At 44.1% G+C, this 24,290-nt stretch overlaps 1 protein-coding gene across 3 annotated transcripts in view; it reads right to left on the reverse strand.

Annotated features, from left to right (window-relative positions):
• The window catches only part of MRPL3 (mitochondrial ribosomal protein L3), a 66,958-nt gene extending 61,107 nt beyond the window's left edge, over nucleotides 1–5,851 (reverse strand). The window contains exon 1 of one of the 3 annotated variants that reach the window (XM_005278649.5): nucleotides 5,489–5,851. In XM_005278649.5, coding sequence (XP_005278706.1) covers nucleotides 5,489–5,586 — 98 coding nt within the window. In that variant the 5' untranslated portion in view covers nucleotides 5,587–5,851. The remainder of the gene's footprint in view (nucleotides 1–5,488) is intronic. The other 2 variants (XM_042841320.2, XM_065583637.1) reach the window with 2 other exon arrangements.
• Nucleotides 5,852–24,290: the final 18,439 nt, after the last annotated feature.

The following is a 24,290-nucleotide window of genomic DNA, read 5'->3' on the forward strand; positions in this document are numbered from 1 at the left end:
CCCAAGCTAATAAGATACGATTGCAGGGCTCATTTGATGCCTAGCCAACGACTTCAGTGTTCCAGAAATAAAGGCTAATGTTGTTGAAATTGCAAAATACTTCCCTTACAACCACTTTGCAGCAGCAGCTCTGAAAAGTGGAAAGAACCAAGCTAACTCTCCCACAACACATGCGATGGAACTCAGTAGTGGACTGCTTTGAGCACTATATCAAGAACTGACCTAATCTGATGATAGTTTGTGAACAAAATCGTGAAAAAAATAGATGGCACTGTCACAGCCAAAGTTCTCAACATTGGGCTTAAGAGAAATGTTGAACAGCCTATTTCTGTAACCTTGAACAAAATGCAGGGAAATAGCTGTTTTATTGTTGATGCTGTTGAAATTTGGAAGGAACTGAGTGAGATCTTAAAAAGAGAAATAAGCAACGAGAGAGTTCAATTACAAGCATCAAAAAAATCAAATGGGACAAGCACCATCTCCAGCTCATTTTCTTGCAAATATTCTTAATACTCAGTACCAGGGTCAAACCTTAACTGCTGAAGAAGAGGACTTTGCTGGATGTCCATGTCATAGCTATCATCCCTCCATAATGCCAACTATGATAAACTTCAGAGCTAAGGGTGAACCATTCAAGAAATATATGTTTGCTGATGATGTTTTAAAGAAAGTCACACGAGTGGTGGAAGTCACTTAAGCACTTGGATTCAGAGACTCTTGAAGTGATAAACTCACTTTTAACAGCAGTAGCTTCTTCTGTCGGTGTAGAAAGAATATTTTCTTCCTTTGGACTAATTCATTCCAAATTGAGAAATTGTTTGGGACCTGAAAAAGCCGGAAAGCTTGTTTTTCTTTTCCAGATTATGAGCAAACAGGAAAATGAAGGTGAAGACGACTGAGTTAGCTGCAGAAGTCAATATTTTAAGTTTCTCATGTTGACCTGGCTGACCTAGTCCATTAAATTTTTGTTTTGTTTTTGTAAATATTTCATGTAACTATTTTAGTTAACAAACAAAAACAAACCTGATTTTAAAAAACTTGAATGTTTAAATAAATTCAAAATGTATATGCTTGTTGTGTTAAAAGATTATGTTTGCTGTTTTAGGGAAAAAACAGAAAACATAACATTGGTGTTTAAGTTAAAACAAAACAATTTAAATGTCTGTCTGTTGATATTCTCCTCCTAATACAGCATGGCAAGAAAATCCTCCAAATATTAATGATTAACCTATTGAATTGGAGATTGTTCACCTCCCTATGACTTCATATATATCTGCTTCAATTACCTTTGGTAAATGAAATAACCAATCATTCATTTTCTAATATAGCTGTAAAACTAATCTGAAAAGCTTTCAAAATAAATCACTGTTTAAAAATGTATAGTGTGTACCTTCTAAAAATGAAACCTACATCTCTGAGTTGCAAAGAATATGTATTGAGGTTATTACAACCAACAAGAATGCACTTTTATGTAGAAATCCATGATTAAATCAAGTCTTCCTGACTAGTGATTTAAATCAGGATTTAAATCAATTTGATGCACTCTGACCCAAAACACCTACTGTGCAATTTTATAGTTCTGCAGCCTGAGTCCAAGTCAGCTGACAAAGGCCAAGCACAAGTATTTTACTTGCAGTGTAGACATACCCAAAGTGGCCCCAGTAGCACGGAAGGGAACACATTCTGGAGGGCTTAAGAAAGGACTGTGCCAATCCATTTCCACTGACGTGATTAGAAGATATCGTCCGTGCTACAAAACAGCATTGTGTCCAACCAGTTACAGTCAAGCCAACCATGTCCCATGTGTTCTGATTGAGCATTAACCATGGGGTGTGTGGACACACACCATTCCTCGCTATTGGTACTGTGGTAGCTTGTAGGAACCCCAGCCACATGGGGGGAGGGGACAGGGAGTACAAAGACGTAAGAAGCAGATATGCCAAACCTGCAACAACAAAACGCAAACAAAAATTGGGCTTGTTTTTGGCTTAATTGGCTTGGGAGTTGCTTGTTGGCTAGTGTTTGGTTTGTTGCTTGTTTGGTTTCTAGCTTCTTGTTTTTGATCAGTTCCCAACAAGCAGGGACACGGGTAAGCAGGGGAGAGAGTCAGGGTACACAGCAGGCCCACCACAGTCCCAGACTGCACGCCGGGGGATCGAGTCACATTGGGGTTCTTAGGGATTGGCTTGTTTTGAAATGGGATTAGGTTGATTTTTGGCTTATTGTGAAAGTCGGGGTGCTTATTTACCGCACACAAGTTGGCAACTGTGGTCCCCAGTCACAACCATGGCAGAAGGTTGCAGCAGAGGAAGCAGGGCTGGCCTTACCATGAGGTGAACTGAGGCAGCCGCCTCAGGTGCCAGACAGTGGGGGGGACACCACTAGGACCTAGAGTGTAGAAAATTGTCTCTGCTGCTGGTGCATATGTATTTGCTCTGCTCTAGATGCACAGAGATGGTGGAGTGCTGTGCTGGAGGAAGGAGGGCACAAGAGACATAACAGGCAGGCAGGAGAAAAGGTGAGAGGGAACAACAGAAAGCAGCAGGAGCTGCAGGGAGAGAAAGGAGGAGGAGCGCCCCTGGAGCAGCATTCAGAAAAAGAAAGCAAGCAAAGGAAGCTTTTTTATCTAAGCGGAAAGGAGCTCTCCTGAGATACATAGACACAAATGTTCACGGTGAACCTTCCGGCCCCAGTGAGGATGTGAATGGAGAGGAGATGCCTGATCTTCCAGTTAGTCAGAGAGCAGGTGACCTGGCAGCTACTGCAGCATCCATATCTCCATCTCAAATGGATGTAACCATGCACATTCCTGAAGAAAAGTGTAGATCAGAGAAGAGCGTGGTGGAGGCGCAAGCAACAGCAGCTGCTGAGTTTAGTTCCTTAAGTCTAGAAGATCCAGGACTGTGGACCCACTTGAGCAGTAAGTAGCCTGAGGGACTTCCTTGTACTGCATGGGCCACAGCAAGTGAAAGACTTCATGCTCCCCAAAGATGGATGAAAACTTCTATTTTCATTAACACATTACTGGCTTGAAATCCCCAATGGTGACAAAGTGGAGAGGCCATGGCTTATGTATTCAAAAACCCAGAATGCTGCATACTGTTTTTGTTGCAAACTCTTCCAGTCTAATGTTTCGGCCACATTGGGTTCTACAGGAACAAAGGACTGGAAAAATCTGGCTAGAAATCTGGCATGCCATGAGAAGGCAGCGAATCACCAGAGAGTATTCCATAGGTGGAAAGAGCTTGAGATGAGACTAAGGTTAAAGGCCACCATAGATGATCAGCATCAAGAAAATATTGCATCAGAGTCTCTTTACTGGCAAAATGTTCTGAAAAGGCTCATTGCCATTGTGAGAATGCTTGCTACCCAAAACCTAGCACTGCATGGCACTTCAGATCAGCTGTATGTGCCAAACAATGGAAACTTCCTTAAAATTGTGGAGCTGATGGCAGAGTTTGATGCTGTTCTCCAGGAGCATCTAAGAAGAGTCACCACCCAAGAAATAATGACAGGTTCAGAGTCGCGGCCATGTTAGTCTATATCCGCAAAAAGAACAGGAGTACTTGTGGAACCTTAGAGACTAACAAATTTGAGCATAAGCTTTCATGGGCTACGGCCTACTTCATCGGATAGGATAATGGTGCCAACATGAGAGGAAAGAACCGAGGAGTGCACACACAGATCCGAGAGTTAAACCCTCGAGCTTTTTTTGTTCCATGCAGTTCTCATTCATTGAACTTGGTGGTCAGTGATGCAGCATTAGCTTCTAGTGAAGCTGATGCATTTTTTAATGTAATTCAAAGCATCTATGTATTTTTCTCTGCATCAACTCATTGATGGCAAATTTTGAAGAAACATCCTCTCCGACACTGAAACCACTGAGTGCCATATGATGGGAAAGTCGAGTGAAGGCGATAAAGGGAAGATAGATGATGCCATAGTTGCCATTATAGAGGATAATGATATGACAGGAACTGTTCGTGGGAGAACAGTGGCAGAGGGAAATGGAATCACCAGAAACATACATAACTTCAAATTTCTGTGTGGCTTACTGTTGTGGCATGACATACTGTTTGAAATAAATGTTGTAAGCAAGAGACTCCAAGGTGTTGACCTTGATATATCTGGAGCAATGGAACAACTGGACAAAGCAAAGTCATACCTACAGTCTTACCGGTCAGATGCAGGATTTCAAAACTTTCTGAAGAGTGCACAGAAGTTGGCAGAGGAACTTCACACTGAAGCTATTTTCTCACCCATTCAAAATACAAGAGTCACTGAAGACGACGACATTTTGATTACGAGGCACAGGATAATCCCATAAGAGACCCCAAACAACAATTCGAAGTTGAATTCTTTAACCAGGTGCTAGATTGTGCAAAACAGTCAGTTGAAGAACATTTCATGCAGCTCAAGGAACACAGCAGTATATTTGGGATGTTGTATGATATTCCAAAACTCCTCACTATACCTGAAGATCTACACCAGCAATGCAGGGCACTAGATACAGTGTTGATACACGATGACATGCGCGATATTGATGCGAGTGATTTAGGTGATGAACTGAAAGCCCTTTCAAGATACATTTCAGCAGGCTCAACTCCAAAGGCTGTTCTGGAATATATGTGCACAAATAAGATGACCACCCTCTTTCCAAATGCTTTTGTTGCTCTGCGCATGCTTCTAACACTTTCTGTAACAGTTGCCAGTAGAGAACTCCGCTTCTCCAAGCTGAAGTTAATAAAAACACATCTACGCTCCACAATGACAGAGGAGAGACTGGCCGGCCTTGCAACCATCTCACTAGAGCATGAGCTGGCCCAGACTGTGGACCTTCAGCAGGAAGAAGTTCAGATCTTTGCAACCAAGAAGGCACAGAAAGTACCACTGTGATTATTCAAACAGATAAAAATGCCAGTGTTTACTATGCAGACAAGAAAAGTTACATTTGCTGTTCAGGCATTTGAAAGTTAAGTGTTATTTAAAATTTTTGAACGAGGCATTTTAAGTTGTTAGTTCTCCTTTATTGGAATAGGTAGCAGAGCTGTACCATGAGAGGAGTAGAACAGGAAGAAGACAGAATTGAGACCTTTCAAAGTTATGGCCCAAGCAAGGGGGCATCATTTCAGCTCCCTGCCAAAATTTCGTTGGCCGGCCCTGAGAAGAAGGGCCTTAAAGAAGCCAAGGAAGTCACAAATGGAACCCAGAGGTGATGGGGCCAAGCCCCGGGGTTCTGCCAACACCCCCTGCCCTGGCGAGGCGCATCCCCACAGCCTCAGGGGAACGTGGCGGGCTGGCTGCGCGGGATGGAGGGACGGGCAAGCGCACCCTCGGGCACAGGGCGCACCCCGGCCACCAGAGCCCAGGTGACCCCACCCGAGCCCCCGCCCCGCCGCCCCGGAGTAAGCGCGGGGCCGCACCGACCTCCCCTCCCCACCAGGCCGCGGGGCTCTGCCGCGTCCCCTTCCCACAGCTTCGCACCCACCTGTTCCCGGTACCGGCCGCCGCCTGCACTGGGCCGCCTGGACTTCCCGCCAGCAGGCGCACCCCCGCCCGGCACAGCAGCGGCCCCCAGCACACCATAGCTCCCGCTCCCGGCACAGCCTGGTCTGGTCCGTGCGGAAAAACCTTCCGCCCGCCCCGCCGCCCGCAAACAAAGTTCCGGACACCAACTGCGAACACCCCGCAGGGGAAGAATCCCGAAGGGCACCGCGCCGGGGCAGAGGCGGGGCCTTCTCAAGCCCCAGTCTCCACCCCCCGACGCAGGCGAGACCGAACCTCTCCTTATTCCATTAGCGCACAGGCAGCTGCGTAGATGGGAGCGGGGGATTCTGAGAGAGCCATAGAGAAAAAGGGAGGGGAGGGAGCAGCCCCAAGGTCCCTGCAGCAGGAAAGCGGGAGAGGATCAGGGAGCTGCCCCCTGGTGGTGGGAGTTGGTCACCGCAGGGGCAGTAGGTTGGCCAGGACACGTGGGTTCACAGTTCATTGCTGGGCCCAGGGGTGAAAGTGAGCTGGTATGGGCCGGTACTCTGTACCGGTAAGAACCTGCAGTGGCCCATACCCAGCCCATATTAAAGTGGCAGCGCTTTAATGTCCCTGCTGGCAGGACCACTGACGGGGGGAAGGAGGAAGGGGCAGCAACGTTAAAGCTCTGCCGTAGCAGCGCTTTAAGGATCCTCAATGTTGCTGCTCCTTCCCCCCGTCAGTGGCCCTGCAGCAATGTTAAAGTGCTGCTATGGCAAAGGGCCCTACAGCGCTTTAATGTCCCTGCCCATTCACACACACACACACACCCTGCAGCCTCCGACTGGCGGGGGAGGGGGGTAAGGGAGCAGTTGCCCTGGGGCCGGTGATTTAAAAAGGCCTGGGGCTCTGGACATCGCTGCCACGCCCTTTAAATCAACACAGGAGCCCTGGACGGCACAGGCCAGGCGGCCTGAAAGGGCTGGCTGAGGGATGCTGACTCCCTACTTTCATGCCTGGCTGGGCCCCAAGCTCTTTGCTCAGAATCTTGGTTTCACCTCTCCTCAGACAACGCAGCTAGTATGTCCATGCCTGCCCAAAGTGTAGCTCACCTTGCTGGGGTTGGGCTTTGTCTTTGCATGAGTCTAGGAGGCTCCCCAGGGCAGTAAGTGCCATGGTGCAGGACTCACCCCAGCCCCAGCTGCCTCTGGGCAGCTTATCAGCTAGCATGGGCTACAGGTGCAGAACTCCACCCTGTTACAACCAGGCTTTTCTCCACTACTGCTGTCCTCATGATGAAGGCGGATTTCGAGCAGTTTCACAGCCCAGTCAGTTTCCATTAGGACGGTCCTGGCAATAGCGGGATGGGAAGTCATCTTCGTAAGTTGAGTACTGGTTTGGAAGGAGAGCAAACAAATCTGGATTCCAGTTGGAACAGTTTAACACACAGGGTGTGGATCAAACTGGTTTATTGTTAACAAGAGCTCTTGCCGCAGGGCAGAGAAGAGAGTCTTACACAGATCTCAGATGCTTGAACACACACTCAAATTGAAGCCCCATGCTAAAATGTTTCCAAAATACCAGATCCTATTTAGAATAATAATTTAGAGACACAGATCATAATTATACCAAGCTCACATATAGCACTGGACATCTGTAGATCTAAAAGTGCTTTACAAAGGTGAAGTGGGATGTGGCTGAAGTGGAAAACACACACACTCATCAGTTATGTGGAGTGTTTGGGAACCTCATTGTTCTAATGGTCCCAATTGATAATAATTAAACATTTTTCTTTTCTCCCCTTTTTTGTGGGCATGTTCAGACAAGGGTATATTGCTAAGGCATTTCAAATGATACTATCTTATCATATGCAAAACTCCAAACATTACCATTGGTCAACTCGACCAGGCCTATCTTCGTGCCTGCTTTATAAATGGAGATACAAACATATTGCTAAGTCCAAGCTGTCGTCCATCTCATCTACAATTCTGACTCAGACAAGGTTCCGGATCAGATGTTTCCCAGGGAAAGCGCAAGAATCACCATAATGGACAATTATGGAATAACTTCTCCATATGAAAAAATTACTTCCTAATTCCAGGCAATTAGTGTTTAATTTATGCTGTGAGCATGATGGTTTATATCCTCTATTTATATTACATCTAGCTAATATAACTGTGGATGTCCTAACCACATAAAGGGCTAATACTTTCCTGAGTCCTGCTAAGCATCTGGAATCAATGATATCTTGTGGGTTTCATAGATTAATTATATGATGCATCAAATTACTTTTATCAATTTTAAATGTATTGGCTTTCAGTTCATTTAGATGGATAGAAGTGAACAGTGTCCACTTACTTCTAAGATACATTTGTACATGGTAAAAATGTAAATTGTTTTCTAAAAGACATTGCTTGAATGGATCTCAGAAGTCTGGATCGCTATGTGGTGCTTACTGGGCTCAGACAGTTGAATACTTCAGCAGTTTTCCTCTTATCTTTATTCCCATTTGAGAACTGCATTACTGAGGAGGAAAGAAGAGTATCTACAACATTACCTTGTATTCCTCAAATAGTATTTGTTTAGGGTCTATAGCTAGGCTGGTATTAGCACAGTTGAAGAGATGTACATTCCACAGTTACGTGAAGCTGAGGCACAAAGTTCAAATCTAGGGGGCTGGACTCAATGACCTTTCAAGGTCCCTTCCAGTTATAGGAGATGGGATATCTCCATTAATTAAATTAAATTAAAAATCTAACGTCCCCAAAAGTCGGGATCTCCAAATTCAAAGATTTCCTCCCCTCATCCTACAAGATAGGGGCCTGGTGTGTAGTTTGGGTGAGGATCTAACTTTCCCTGTAGTTCAGATTGTTCCAATTTCATTGGGATGGATGGGGAGGGAGAGGAAAAGAGTTTGTGCACATCTCTCAATTGTGATTAAATTGAATTGATTTAAAATCTGGGGCAGCTCACACATTGATTTGTAATAAATTAAGTTTTAATCCTTCAGTCAGAACCACATGGATGCAGGGTGGATCTGACTAAGAATTGGGGCCTTTGGTACTTATAAGTATTTAAGAGATCAGCATGTAGGGTTAAAAATGAATTTCCACAATGGATCTGTTGCTGTTTAAAGTATCTTGATTCCATTAATAGTGCTCATGTAACGGTTACTGAGAAACATCATTTTACTGATACTTCACCAAACTAGGAATTTTGTAGTTAAAATTGTGGTTAAAATACAGTTACATAAACCAAATTCTTTAACAATATACATAAAGAGATAGAGTTATGTATTTACATTTCAGAAAGGGCCACTCTGCTCATCTAGTCCAACCGCCAGTATCACACAGAACCTCACTCAGTAATTCCTACCTCAAGTTCAATAACTTGTGAAAAATTAGAATTTACCTTATAATAGCTTTGAACGTCTCTGCTTTCTCATTTTTGCCAATTTTGAGATGCAACGTTCATATCCTGACCTGCCTCGCATTGTCAAGGTGAGAATTCCCAGGTCAATGCTTTTGCTATTTTGTTTTAAAATAATTTTACCCTTCTTTGTGCTTATGTTATATTGCAGTTCTCCAAGCAGTCTCAAAGCCATAATATGCTTCCAACAACTGGATGTAGCCAAGGTCCAACAATGCAATAAACAGCCACAATGTCAATAACTGTTCCTAATTTCAAGATCACAGTGTTTCCAGAAAAGAGTACTGTACTCTTCTTCACTTATCAGTGATGGGCTCCCTTCTAAAATTCCCCTAATGGGTTCATTAAAGAAACGTGATGCTATCAGTCTTGCCTGGCTGAATTGCTAATGAGTCTCAGGTGTTTTTCTGGAGATCACCACAAGATCCATGCAGGTTGGTGGACCATGATCTGTAAAATTTGGCTAGAATCAGGAGGATTCAGTAGAGCTCTCTCTCTCTCTCAGGCATCATATTGTGCCCCAGTTGGTGGTCTGCACTTATATATTTCATCATGGGAGGGGGTCTGCTTGTCTTTCTCTCTCTCACTCACATGCAGGGAGATGGTCTGCACCTATTAAGGTAAATTCAATGGCAAAACTCCCACTGACTTCCATAGTGATCAGGAGCAGGTCCAAAGCTATCACTAAGGGGGAAAAAACCAAAATACAATCCTTCACCCTCCTTCCCATTTGAAATTTCAGATGTCCCCTACAGGTTTCCGAGCACTCAAGGGGGTCATCCCAGAATGCTAAGACATGCTCTCCCAGGGCTATGCTTGCAGTAACGTGGCAGACTTCAATTGGATGAAAGAAAGAGCAATGACACTTTCCAAAGTGAGTTTTCTGAGCGGTGTGATAAATGTGTCACCAAAATTTACTTAGTGCTTTACTCATCATCTAAATGGTGTCATTCCTTGTGATGGCTGCCAATAGGATTTGGGTCAAGATCTCAACCTGGGGAGTCATCTCCAGAGCCTTGATGCTGCTGTGAACTCTGTTCCATGGCTGATATGCCTAGAGTTTATCTTATTTATAGATCTGCAAATGCTTTTCTACTTTTTGTTTTAATATCCTCTGCCATCCTACAGTTGGAACTCACAGTTTTCACCATGTTCATTACCTGGGTCCACAGCCTGTTCCTCACTAAAGTGCTGGTTTGCCTATTCTCTTGGGCTCTAGAGATAATTGTTTATGAGGAATATATTCCCTGTTCTGCAATTAGTAAATGTGGATTTGTATATATTCCTCTCTGCTTTCTCTCCTCTCCTTCACTGCCCATCTCCAGAACCTGATCCAAAGGTGGTTGCTGTAGCCATTCTTAGTCTTCTGGTTTTTTAATATTTTTTTTAAAATCAGTGGTTCAAAATATCCTCTTTTTGAAATGTGTGCATCAGAGTTCTTGTACATTATTAGCATTTTAATTATATAGTAGCATATGCTAATATTGTGCCAGTGGGAGTTTCCATGGAGCCTTGAACGAAGAGGCATGTTTGAAAGTTCCAGGGCCCAGAAAATCCCAGAGTGTACAGGCTTTTGCATGGATGTTGCCTCCTTGCACGCGCACAAACACATTCTGATCGGCCACAGCCTCAGAGCCCTACCCATCTGCTCAAGCTGAATCGCAGCAACAGACAACAGGGCAAGTCCTGGAGGGAGCACCATAGATTTACAATGATTATATTGATTTTTGAAAGTGCAGCAGACATAGATTTGATTTGAAAGTGCTCCTGTGAGGTTTATCTCCTGGCAAGTGGGCAGAATAAGTTCAAAGGCCTGTATTTAACACTCAGCCTGCCTGAGTTGTTTGGAGACTGCCTGTCACCATGATATGGGAGACAAGGGACGATGGATTTTCCCCTCACACGGCTGACTGTAATTTATACATGCAGGATGGCTCATTAAGTGCAAGGTTTCTCCCTACCATCATGGGCACCAGGTTTGTATAATTTTTGGTGGTGCCCAGATCGAGTCCAAGTAGAGCCGTCCTGTCCATAGGATGGACTGGGGCAACTGCCCCAGGCCCCGCACTTTGGGGGGTCCCGTGCTTCAGGGGTATGTGGGGTCCAGGGCAGACTGGGGGGTTAGCGTGGGGCCTGGCACCAGCAGTAGCGAGCGACCCAGTCCCAGCCCATCTCGCTGCGCTGCGCTCCGCCCCACTGACTCCCAGCATCACTCAGGGGAGGGGGCAGAAGCCAGAAGGAAGCAGGGCGGGGGCTTGGGGAAAGGGGTGGGACAGGCTGGGGCCGGGTCTCTCACTGCTGCCAGCGCCAGGATGCCCACTAACTACCCAGGCCACCCTGGACCCACAGCCGTCCCGTCCAGAGGATGGACCGGGACAACCTCCCCGGTCCCTGCGCTTTGGGGGGGGCCCGCACTTCAGGAGCACATGGGGTCCAGGGTGGCCTGGGGGGTTAGCAGGCGGCCTGGGGCCAGCAGCAGTGAGCAACCGGCCCTAGCCTGCCCCCATTCCACTCCTTCCTCCAACCCCCCCTGCCTCTTTCCAGCTTCCACCCCCTCCCCCAAGCAACAGCAGGAGCTGGTGGAGTGGAGTGGGGTGGGCTGGGTCGCTCGCTGCTGCCGGACCCGGGCCCCCCGCTAACCCCCAAGGCTGCCCTGGACCCTGGGGCCCCCCAAAACGTGGTAAGCCCAAACATTGGTGGAGCTGCGCCCATGTTTCTAAATATTGGTGGCGCACTGGCACCACAAGCCCATATAATTCGCTGCCTATGCCTACCATGTTTATTTACCTTTAATCATTTATATATTTTGTAAAGAGCTCATCATGACTGATCTCTGGGCAGAAGGCCCCCATGTTTGTTAATCTGCATACAACCAATGGGAGAGCACAGTACTCAGTGACCAGACCCTACCTCGCGTCCATCAGACACATCACCACAATTTCCCTCATCATCCATCGACAACAGCTATGGAAACCTAATTGCTTTTCTATTTCTCACTAGGCTACACACAGGAGAGGAGTTCAACCTGCAAAACAACTAAAACTAGTGACTTGTCACGGGGTCCACTCACCACAGTGGTGCCTCCTGCTGGACATCCTGGGGATTAGCTCTGCCAGTTGGTGCACCCTCTTCAGGTGGTGCCTCTCCCATTGTCTTCTCAGCCTGCGGACCCATCTCACTCTAGGAACCTCAGCATCCTCTTCATGACTTGGCCCTCTGGCCAGGTCACCAGCCATGTTTCCCCCTGCTGGGGGTACCCCAAAGTCTTTCTTGGCAAACAGTCCCAGGCAGTCTTCTCCTGTGCTACCCTGATGATGCCACTTCCCCAGTGGCCTGTAGGGAAACCTAGGCCCACCCTCTACTCTGGTTTCCAGTCCAGGGACCCTCAGCTCAGCAGTTCTGGTCTCTCAGCCCCCATTACTCCTTCCTTGGACTGGTTCGTACTCTTCCTGCTTCCCCGCCCATTCTCTGGGAGTACCAACTCCTTCTTCCCATGGAGTGACTGCTGCCTGCCATCCTGTAGCCTTTCCCAGCAGCCTTATCTCTTCTCAGCTCCTGGGCTTTATAAGCTCCACCTATTCCTGCCCCACTGAGCCTCCTTAATCAACTCCCTGCTCCCTGGCTACTCTTCCAGGTGCAGCCTGGGCAGGTAATTGGCCTACCTGGCAACCTTAACCCCTTCTAATCCTTTGTGGGGTGAACACCCTATCACATGCCTCCTCACATGAGTCACTTGGGAAGCTCTCTGCTCTAGTGGATTAGGCATGTGTTTTGCAGTCTCGGTTTTAATCGTGGTTCTGATTCTGATTTACTGTGTAATGACCTTTGACAGTCACATAGCCAGCATTTTCAAAAGTCTGTGTGGCCAAAAGTGGCAAGTGTGGGGTAGCTAAATAGGGTTTTTCTTGTCCCTTGAAAGGCCTTGGTCAAGTAGGCTGCCGGAAAGGACGTGGGGAATCAGCTATACCAGCCCTATATTTTTCAGGGACCCATTGTCCCATGCTGGGGGATCTTCAGCTAGGGGGGTGCAGTCTGTGTTAGTGCACAAGAATCTGAAAGTAAAACTGAGTAGAAATACGTGATCTGATTAGTCTAGTTTTGCTCTCCAAGCTGAATGAAATTCAGATAATAAATAAACAGCAGCATAGAAGGTGAGAAACACAATGGATTTGTTCATAATCAAAAGGATTATTAGTAAGGCAGGTGCAAGAATTTGTGGGATTTTTTTAATACATGAATTTTCCCCAAAGAGTCTGAACTGTACTGTTGTAGGCTAAGGCCAAATTCTAGAGGTATGGGGCTGGGTAATTCTAAGGGAGAAACCCCAGGAGCAACCAAACAGAGGGGAAAATTTTAGGTAAGGGTATGTCTACACTAGCACTTTTGTCGGTAAAACTTTTGTCAGTCAGGGATGTGGAAAGAAACCAACACTGACTGACATAAGGTTCACCGACAAAAGTGCTGGTGTGGACAGTGCTATGTCCACAGGAGAGGCTCTCCTGCCAACATAGCTAGTGTTACTCGTTGGGGGTGGTTTAATTATGCTAATGGGAGAGCTCTCTCCCGCCGGCATAGAGCGGCTACGGGAGATCTTACAGTGGCACAGCTATAACCGTAAAGCTGTGCTGCTGTAAGGCCCATAGTGTAGACATAGCCTGCATTGTTATTTTATTGTTGATTTATTGGTTAACAAAGCCAAACCCCAGGGAAGGGGTGGACTTTGACATTACTTAGTTTTGAATTGGGTTTTTAAAGGGGGAAGGGAAAGGGGCCTGCTTACATCTCAACTGAACATCTGTGATCTGTTTGATAGTTTGGAGCTGAACCTCACAGTTGAATGTATAAGGGGCCAAACCAAAACCCTAAACCCCTCTGAATTTTGGATGAATTCAGCTCCAGAGCTGAACACTGTATCTTGGACCAATCTCTTCTTTATCTCGTAGAGCTGGACAGGAGCAGTAGGAGTTTATGTGTCACATGAAATGTATGTGGAATGATTAGTATTTCTCTCATGTTGGAAATGTTATTAGCTGCAGTAATAGTATTTCTTGTTTTGAACTATTTATTTTTCCCTTCTGTGTATGATTATAACTGTGTTAAAATCAATTAATAAATACACCTTGCTAAAAAAAATGAGGGAAAGGCACCCTGGCTGCAGAGCTTTTTATCGAGTACATAACAGAGGTGCAGTATGTCGCTGAGCTCCTACATTTGGGAGGAAGTAAATTGGAAAGGCTCAATTTACCCCCAGCATTAGTAGGTGCTGCTGTTCTCAGAGATATCCAACCTCCCCCTCGCCCCTGGGTGGGCAGGCAGGTAGTGCCTGAAGTGTCACATTCTGCCCCCCCAGGGGGCTCTAGGGCGGAGGGCAGCTGAACTTGCTGTGGCTGCTTAGGGGTGTACTGATGGTCAAAGACTTGATTGCTTAAGTGTTCACCGACAGCAAATTCCAAAGGGGCGAGAGTTTGGCAGAAGAAAATTCATTATTAAAGGCAAGCTAAAATCTTCGCAGTGATTGTTTCACAATATTTTCCCCAGCCCTTATGAGGCTAATAAAAAAGAATAAAAGATTTTTTTTTATTGTTTTCAAAGGCGAAAAGGCTAGTAGAATATAAATCACAGTGTAGTTATAACAGGCAATAATACAGAAAGACACATATGTCGCATACTGCGATATATATAATACCACAGGCATAACAAATAAACACAGCAAATTCTGCTGATTTAGCAGTAGAAAGTAGAAAAGTATTGAAAACAATTAACTGACATGTAAATACAGCATATGGGCCAAATCCTGGTCTCCTTTGCATCCTTTCATTGATTTCAGTAATATTCTCCCCACTATTCACAGTGGCAGATAACACTTCAGTACAACAGGAGGATTTAGAGTCCAAGCCTGCAGCTGTTACCATGAGTAGTGCTGCCTTTTGGGGTTAGTCTCAAGTACAATGGCACTGTTCAAATCAGGGAACTCATGCCTGGCATTAAGCGTGAGATTTCCAAATGTGTTCAGTGTGAAACTGTGTCTGCTCCATTTGAAGTCAATGGTGACGTTTACACTGAGCTCAATAGGAGAGCGTTAGAGCAGCGTGGAGTGTTTTAGAACATCCCCCTCCCCACAAGGGTGAAATCCTGGCCCCAGTGAAGTCAATGGGGAGCTTTGCCATTGACATCAGGGTTTTGTGTCTTGTCAGAATTAAATGCTTGATTATCAGTGGTTTGCAGTGTTGTTGTAGCCATGTCTTTCACCAACAGAAGTTGGTCCAGTAAAAACTATTACCTCACCTATCTTGTCTCCTTAATCATAAGTGGTGGTGTTAGCATGGTTACTTCTCCATAAGATTTCAGTGGAAGCTAAGCATGAGACAAGCGGACAGAATTTGAACCTACGCATCCTCTTTTGTTTTCTAATATAAATGTCTTATTGAAACAAAAACAAAATAACCTATCAAAACCATTGATTGGCAGTCTTTATGTTGCTGTTTCTGTTCCGCTTGAGCTGTACATTCATTATCTTTTTCCATTTTGATGGACAGGGGCCTTCTGCATTCAGGGATAACAGGTTTAAGAGGCTCACCTATAATATACATATATATGGCGAAACAGGTTACTTGCTAAAGGTATGTATAATTTTGGGACGTTATAGTTTTTAAACTGTATTTTCCAGGTCATTATATACTAAGAAAGCTGAGCTGGTAATGACACACTGTTAAGTATCAGAGCGGTAGCCGTGTTAGTCTGGATCTGTAAAAAGCAAAAGAGAGTCCTGTGGCACCTTTAAGACTAACAGATGTATTGGAGCATAAGCTTTCGTGGGTGAATGCCCACTTCGTCGGAATTTTGCAAACCAAAGCGAAGATTTCAGTCAGCCAAAGAGCCACTATGCAAGAACTACCCAAAGAGCTTAAAACTGAAGGCGTTAATCCTACAAAGATTTAGGCATGTGCTTCACGTGATGCACATGGTTTGTCCCATTGCTTTGAATGAGAGCACGCAAACGCATAAGTGAAGGATGTACCTAAGGTCTGTTCTCTACACACAAAATTGCACCAGTTTAAAGGTGTTATTTTCAACCAATTTAATTAAATTGCTGCAATTTTGTGTGCGGCCATTCTTAAATTGACATAAACCTAGATAATGTCAGTTTCACTTGGCCCTGTAAATTTAGTTTCCAATCAGATTCACAGGGACAAGCTAAACTGATTTAACTAGTTTAAACTGATCTGTTTACACAGGAGTTTACACAGGTTGCACTAAACTGGTGCAAGCTTGTGTGTGACACGTCCTTAGGCTTTGCAGGGTCAGTGCCTAAAACACACATGTAAGACATCATGAGATGGAGGGAAGACAAGGATGGAGACAACAAGGGAGCAGGAGAAATGAATTGGGGAGAGCATATTTTCTTCCTTTTCCATAAGCAATGAGTTTCTTTCAGTGAGTTGCCTTGCTTCATAATTTTAAAACATCCTGCATGTCTGGATAATGGTTGTTGGTCAAGCACAGGAGTGACAGTGAGCCATGCCAAAGGGGCGGTGAGTTGGAAACAATGGTTGAGTTTTAAATGTGAGCTGCCCTAAAATACCCTAACAAATAGCTTTCAACACCATGAAGATTATCTTGTGATAGCAGTGTTTTGCGCTTACCTTGTTTTGTTCTGTTTCTGCAATGTATAGCATTTAATCATCTCTTTTTTCCTTTTTCCTGATAGTTTATAAATAGTGGAGCACAATGGCTAATGGGCCCAGCCCTTCTGTCATTTTAGCAGTCTTTTCTAATGTTCCCAGTCCCCCTGATATCAGTGTGCCAAATTCAATTATTATCCATCTTAGGTATTTCTAAGCTTGTTGTGGCTTTGCTCTCTATGCAACATTAAGAATATGAGGAAACCACACAGGCACGGATGGGTTCCAACTAACAACATGGTTTAGTTACATCGATACACTACAGAAGCTCTTGCAGGATTCTGGTGCAATAGAAGGTTTTCTGCACAGAAGATAGGGAAGCCCACTAGAGGGCTCCCAAATTATTTAAAGGAATATTACCAAATTCCAATATATTACAATAGCCTTCACAATCTTTAATGTAGTTATCTTCCCAATGCCTCTGTGAGGTAGGAAAGTGTTATTATCCCCATTTTACAGATGGGGAGCTGAGGTCAGATTAAATGACTTTCCCAAAGTCAGGCTGGAAGTCTGTGGTGGAGCAGGGACCCTAACCCCAGCTAATACACAAACTATTGGACCATCCTTCCTCTCATTTATGTTACTGTGAATCTGAAGTGATTCCTCTGACATCCGGGGTGTAATCGCATGGGTTTGTAAAATGTGATGCATGCTTATGTAAGTGGAAATAACAACCCTGATCTTAGTATAAGTCACATAAGTACGTGCTTGCAGGAGCTGTTCCTTTGGGTTTTTTGACCGTAGAACTAAAGTTTCCCCCTCCCCCCCACCTTTTTTTTTTTTGATTTGCAGCCAACATGCTGATACAACATCAGATTTTTTTTGCAGATTTTTATAAAGCTAAAGACACATAATCACTTTTTGGATGGATGACTGCAGCTCCTCAGAGTGTAATCAGATTATAAATTGGCTGCTAGGTAATCAGTCAGAAGAGTATTCCATGCTCGGTGAGAACAGAATTGAAGGCTTCCTGCAAAGCAGCGAAATGATTAAACTTTTTTTGGGAGGGAAGGCAGAGGGGGGAGGGGGAACGCAAACAATGTTACTTAATGAAATTAGTTTCCATTCAAATACATTGGCATGTATATTTTCCAGAACCTAAGGACTGAGAAAATGAAGACTCATTCTGCACCTTTATAGGAGAAAAGTCATGTTGTGTTGATTGATTTGGTTCTGGGACTTTCAAGTCTATTCTACAAAAGCAGGACGACAAGAGGGGGCAGAGAAGAGGGATTCTGAGTGCTGTAGCAGAAGATTAATTCATATTAAAGTCAAGTAACGAGGTGGTTAGACTGCTACACAGCTATAGTAATTCTCCTTGGGTGAAACTCCACCCCAGTGGTGATGGTTCACATAAAGTCCTCTGGATTATTTAAACCAGGAGTTAAGGATTTAGAAGGGCTTTAGTGGTGTAGAGGGCCTCATGTAGGCCATCCGTGCTGTGACAAATTTCACCCCCTAAGGAAAGGGAGAGAATAAACACTGTGAATGGAGGCAACTGTTTTCTTATCCTAGGAACCATTCAGCTGACTTTAGAACTCCTTCCAGGCCCAAATGTGTGAATGAATTTAATTACCTGTATGTAATATGGGGCTGAATCTTCTCTTCAAGCCACTTAAAAGCATAAGGACTTGCTCCTTATGAACATAGAACACAGTAAGGTCACTCCCTTCTGAAGCCTCACTTTAGTCAGTGCAAAGAATGCATTTGGGAACTAGAGGTGCCCACCACACAAAACTCAACAGAAGCAGGGGACACCTTGGCGAAGTAAGAGCCTGTAGACAAAAGCAAGCAGATGGTGGCTGAGTTTGGTGGGAGGACGAGTGTGATTAGGAGGTCCCAAATCCAATCTTCTTGCACAGGCAGCAATGCACCTGTAGAGCTGCTTAACGAGACAAGGTGGGTGAGGTAATATGTGATGCAATCTTTACATTAGAGTCAGGTGCAGGAGGCAGTTGGCATAGGTCCCACTTCTGCCAACTTTGTACCAGCTGAGAGCTCCCCCACACCAGGGGAATTTTTAGCTGGCCAGTTAGGAGCAGAGCTCAGCCATTTGAGTGTTGCAAACTGATTGAAATAGGAGTGAATTTGGCCTTCTGTACACGGAGGCCAACATCTGTTGGTCCAATAAAAGGTATTACCTCACCCACCTTGTCTGTCTAACATCCGGAGACCGACATGGCGACAATTAAGCCTAATGCTTAGTGACTGTTTATCACATTCAGTGATTTCAGGAGAGGTGAGGTAATACAGTTTGCCTATCCCTGGTCGTTTTAAACTGGGATAGAGATGCCAGGGTGATGACATTATTTTTGCTTAGTTTTGTGAAGGTACTACCTAAAAATAAGATATCAAATATACAGAAAGTATATAACACTACAGTCATTCCTGTTCAATGTGCCAGGGGAAAGGCTCAACACTTGCCTCCACTGTTTGCCCCAACTATGGGTAAATTGCTGTCAAGCTCCTGACACTTCAAAGAACATCACTGTATTCGACTGCTGTTCCATGGCTGCAGTGTAGGAGGGCAGCAAAGCAGTTGAGGCTAGAAAGAATGAGGGCGAAAAGTGGCAGGATTTATAAGGTAGTACAATTACCACATAGAATAGAATTTAGCTCCATTTGGTGGCTTTCATACCCATTCCAGCATGTTAGTATGTGATAAAGTGTTCTGAACTCTCTCTCTGCTGTAGGCTGAACCAAAATCCCAGATCCAAACCCCCCAAACTTGAAGAGGTTGATACTCATTTACCCCCACACCCCTGGACATCCAGACCCAGAAAGGGGCTATCCACATCTACAGTTGCAGGGCAGGCCTCTCTCTCTAGCAGCATTCGGAAGAGGAGTCAGAAATGCCAGTGCATTAATCCTCACACACAGCAGGACTTTGACTTCCTTCATTATTGTATTTCTACCCTTCCCCCACAGGAGGCACTAAACTTTGGTAATATGCAGCTAATGATTATCTTAATTATCTTCCACCCCTCACTTTATGGCATAACAAGGAGTACTAAACAGTCACTTAATACAGCCCCTTTACACTGTTTGCAAATTATCTGCAAACAGACTCTAATTTTTACGAATGTGGTTTTCTAGTCAAAGTTATTCAGCAAATGTTTTATGCAAACAGAATTCAGCTTGTCTCTCATGAACCACTTACTGTGACTATTGCTTTGGATACACTCTAACCACAATTTACTATTTACACTGAGTAATTGGTCACCTTGGTCATGTGGTATTGTTTCTGCTCTTTGACTGGGTCATTGAAACTTTCATAAACAAGGGGAGGGGTTGAGTAAGTCACATTCATGTGAACACATTAGCAAAAGTAGTCATGGATGTTTTGTCTTCATGAATGTTCTTGCAAAGGGGAAAAAATCATGTATATAAATGTTTGTGAAAAGCAAAGCGGTTGTAAATATTCAATTTTATTTCAACTAATATTCCTGAAAACTATTTTTCTCTAGTACGTGCTCAGCTCTGGTAAGGACCATGATGTAACTTATTTAAAATAGCATGTGCTACAGATTCCAAATGGAAAATAATAAACTTTGATAACAAGCTAGTTTCTTTCCCTCTAGAATAAAAGTTTACAGTGTTAGTGCAATTGAAGAGACACACTCGAAGAGGCAGCTTTATTAACTAGCAACCCTTTAGCTGTAATATGATGGGAGGAATGCAGTGGGCCGAATTCTATTCTGTTTAAGACCCAATCCTGTAAATGGGTCTGTATGGGCAGGCCCACTGAAGTATGGGGTTCTGCACATTTGCAGTAGTCCACCAAACAAATCTGCATGCAGACCTTTACATTTGTTCCATCATCCCCAAGGGAATCACATGTATAACTGAGAGCAGTAAGTTTTTCCCCATTATGTTATGACTGAAAGTCGGCGAACTAATAAAGTCATCACTTTCAATTTGCTTCTCCAATTGCATTACCAAGAGAACCTTTGATCTTTGGAAAGAAAAATAAAGAACATGTTTTCCAAGGGTTTTAAAAATGATTTCTTCGCTGTTTCCATTTGGAACCTTTAGCACCTTTTTCTAAGAGTATATTACATTTTGTTGCTTACCATGGCACAACATTGTGATGATAGATAATTACCGCAATCTTAAGGTAATAGTAATTGACAGTATTACTATGGCTTTTCCCCTAGTACACCTCTACCCCGATATAACGCTGTCCTCTGGAGCCAAAAAAATCTTACTGTGTTATAGGTGAAACCGCGTTATATCGAACTTGCTTTGATCCGCTGGAGTGCGCAGCCCCGCCCCCCGGAGCACTGCTTTACCGCATTATATCCGAATTCGTGTTATATCCGGTCGCGTTATATTGGGGTAGAGGTGTGTATGAGGTTTCGCTCATGAAACTGGGAGGAGAATTTGGCCCATGACCTGATTTATGAATTATGGATTTTAATGTGTGTATTAAACCAATTGTGATTATAAATATCTTTGAATATTCTGAACAGACCAACGGACAGAATTTTGAGACAGAAAATAGGGACTCAGGATCAGAGTAAGTGATATTTTAGATCACTGATTGCCCCACAAAGACAGGATACAGTCCCTGATAGAGGACCCATCAGACATTAAAATGATGCATTTATGAATTAAGGACTATGGATGAGACTGTCAGAGTTTGCTCAAAGGATCTATAGAGAATTCTGACCTGTCCAACCTTAAGACAGAATGGTCACCCTGAAAGCCTAATTGAATTAAAGGAAATGTGAGAAATACTAATTTGTGAGCTGTATTTGTACATTTAATGATATTACTCATCACAAAGCCTTTAGCATCTGTTGAACTGGGCCTGAGTAATAAATTATTTCTCAAAGCCAAATTAAAACTCTTTTGCCATATGGCTAATTATGCTTTCAGCACACCGTCTCACATCAAGTCATGTATTAGTTATATTTGGTTACGTGATCATTTTACATGTTGGAATCCCTGTAGGTCAATGAACTGATGGGGATTTCTAGCTGATTTTTCAGTAGTGTGCATGTGCTTTTTCAAGTACTTACGTGTAACATGGGAAGCCTTTGCTATACACGGAGGCAGAAGAGTTTGCTGTTTGAAACCTGAACTGCAAACTCTTTTTCATTCAATTACTGGTGATGGCTATGTATTTTTCAGAACTCAAAATTTTATTCTGTTCAACCAACAGAAAGCTCTGCAGGTTCTGTGATTTTTCTCATGAAACTTTCATATACAGTCTCCAATACATGTGAAATTGATACACAATTTATACACTACAGTATATGGTATCTGTTTCAACAACCAATATCTCAACACTGGTATTTAGGTAATCATATATTGTGCAACCTAAACATAACACTGTGACACTACAGCACATATTCTTCATAGTGATATTATTATGATATACTTTAGAGAATAATAATGATGCTGTTGTACAAGATGGGTCATGTGAGGTGTCATTGGAAAAGTTACGATTTGCTGAATATGATTATCCTATTTGTATGCATGTATCATTTTTGTATCTGAAGTTATGACTATTGACTATGTATCTGTATTTCAAATGTACTTACACCCGGGTGACGCCCACTAGACAAGATGCTTTCAGTCTGGATAGCTGGTTGGGAAGGGCGTATTCAGGGCAATGAGCCATTAGAGAAAACAATAGGCCTTAAGAAAAGCTTATCTACCACCTGTGAGCCTTCCTGAGAACACTCCAGACAGCCTGTAAGTAATGGCTGCTATGACTCTACAAGAACATGTGACCAGGCCACATGATTCTGGACTCCATCTTGGGATGTCTGTGTTTTTTCACAAACTAAGTTTGGTACAAAGGGTTCCCACCATATGCTAAAGTGATATAAGGCAGAGAGTGACATCGTCTGTTGTTCTTCATTCCCCACACAAGAAGACTCTTGGAAACACCTGAGGAACAAAGACTGAACAGGGGTAAGTGCTGGACCCAGGCTAAAGGGATTTCTAGCCTGTGTATGAAAGACCTCGGGATTCCAAGCTGTAAAGCAAGTGCAGCTTGTCCCTTAAGAATCTGCAGCCTGCTTGTATCATCAGCCAGGGTGAGAATTTGCTAATTCATATCCTATTTTTCTAGTATCTTAGACTTAGTTTGCATTTTTGTTTATTTATTAGGTAATCTGCTTTGATCTGTTTGCTGTCACTTGCAATCACTTAAAATCTATCTTTTGTAGTTAATAAACTTGTTTTTGCTTTATCTAAACTAGTGAGTTGGAGTGAAGTGCATGGGAAATTGTAGCTCAAGGGGCAAAGGCTGTTGCATATTCCTCTCCACATTGAATGTGTGTGTGTGTGGGGGGGGTAGGAGGGGCGAACCCTCTGAGTTTATGCTGCACAGTTCCCTATGCAGCGCAAGATGGTATAATTTTGGGTTTATGCTCCAGAGGGAGTGCATGCCTGGGGAGCTGACAGTTACCTTGGCTTTAGCCTTTCTACTGTTGGTTCGTGCAGCCTCTAGTCAAAGAGCCTGCATGTAATTGCAGCTGGGTGTGTCCCTACCTGTGCGAATGCTGGTGGAAGTGTAGAACCGGGAGCGGGTCTGCAGCTTGTCACAGCAGCACAGTGAGAGAGGGAGCCCAGGCAGTTGGGTCATAGGGCTCAGTGGTAACCCAGTTCCAGGTGGCATCCTGGGGGGAACCCATCACAAACACCTCCAGTAAGTGACCTTCTGACCTAATGTAAGTAACCACTTCAGGGTAACCACAAAATCTCCACTATAGTTTGGTTCAACCAGAATACGTTTACTAGGAAATCAATTTTTTGCTGATCCCGCAAGACAAGGTTCACTGTGTTTGTCTGTGAAAAGCAACAATGCGCAAGAAGGAATGACTAGCTGAAATCTGGAGCCTTGAGCACTGAGGTGGACAGTATCTTATAAAGAAAGGAGAAGCTATTTGATTTCTGTCTCCACTGCACAAACCAATGTGCACAGCACAGAAGAGGACTGCAAGAATGGCTCTAGCTGTCTCAGACATTCACTGCACTTCATCTTTCTCACTCACTTCTAACAATTGAAAAATAGGTCTCTTCAGGAAAAATCCAAAAGAGGAATCATGTAAATGTGTAGATCAGTGTAGATCCCACCCCTTTCCATCCTGGGACCTCATGTTACCACAAAAGAAAGGGTCACGATTCCCCTTCCCATCTGTACATGAAGAAAAGGAGGAGAGTTGTGACCCCTGCCTCCCATTCCCCAACCCAGGCTCACCACCCCATAAGTTGCGAAATCATGGTGTAGACCAACTCCCCTCCCCACCAAAAAAAAAATTGTGAGCAATGCCCCACCCACCAAGCATTACTAACTGAACCTGGAGTTCCCAAACACCTATGGAGGTTGAGATATGCACAGCAGCACTATATTATGTCATTTGTGACATGGAATATCAAGGTGGCTATGTTAAATGTGCAGTAGGTGAGTTAGGTGATCATAATGGTTCCTTCTAGCTTTAGAATCTATGAATCTAAACATTGACTCTGTTGAACAGAAAATAGGTGCAATACCAATAGATAGGATCATAGGAACCGCTAGACTGGATCAGACCAGCAGTCCATCTAGTCCAGTATCCTGTCTCCAACTATGGCCAGAACCAGATGCTTTAAGATATGTCTACACGACAGCTGGGCGGTGTAATTTCTAGTGTGGGTAGACATACACATGCTAGCTCTGCTTCAGCTAGCACCTAAAAATAGCAGTCTGGTTACAGC

This window comes from Chrysemys picta, chromosome 2, assembly GCF_011386835.1.
Source record: "Chrysemys picta bellii isolate R12L10 chromosome 2, ASM1138683v2, whole genome shotgun sequence".
Lineage (NCBI taxonomy): Eukaryota > Metazoa > Chordata > Testudines > Emydidae > Chrysemys > Chrysemys picta.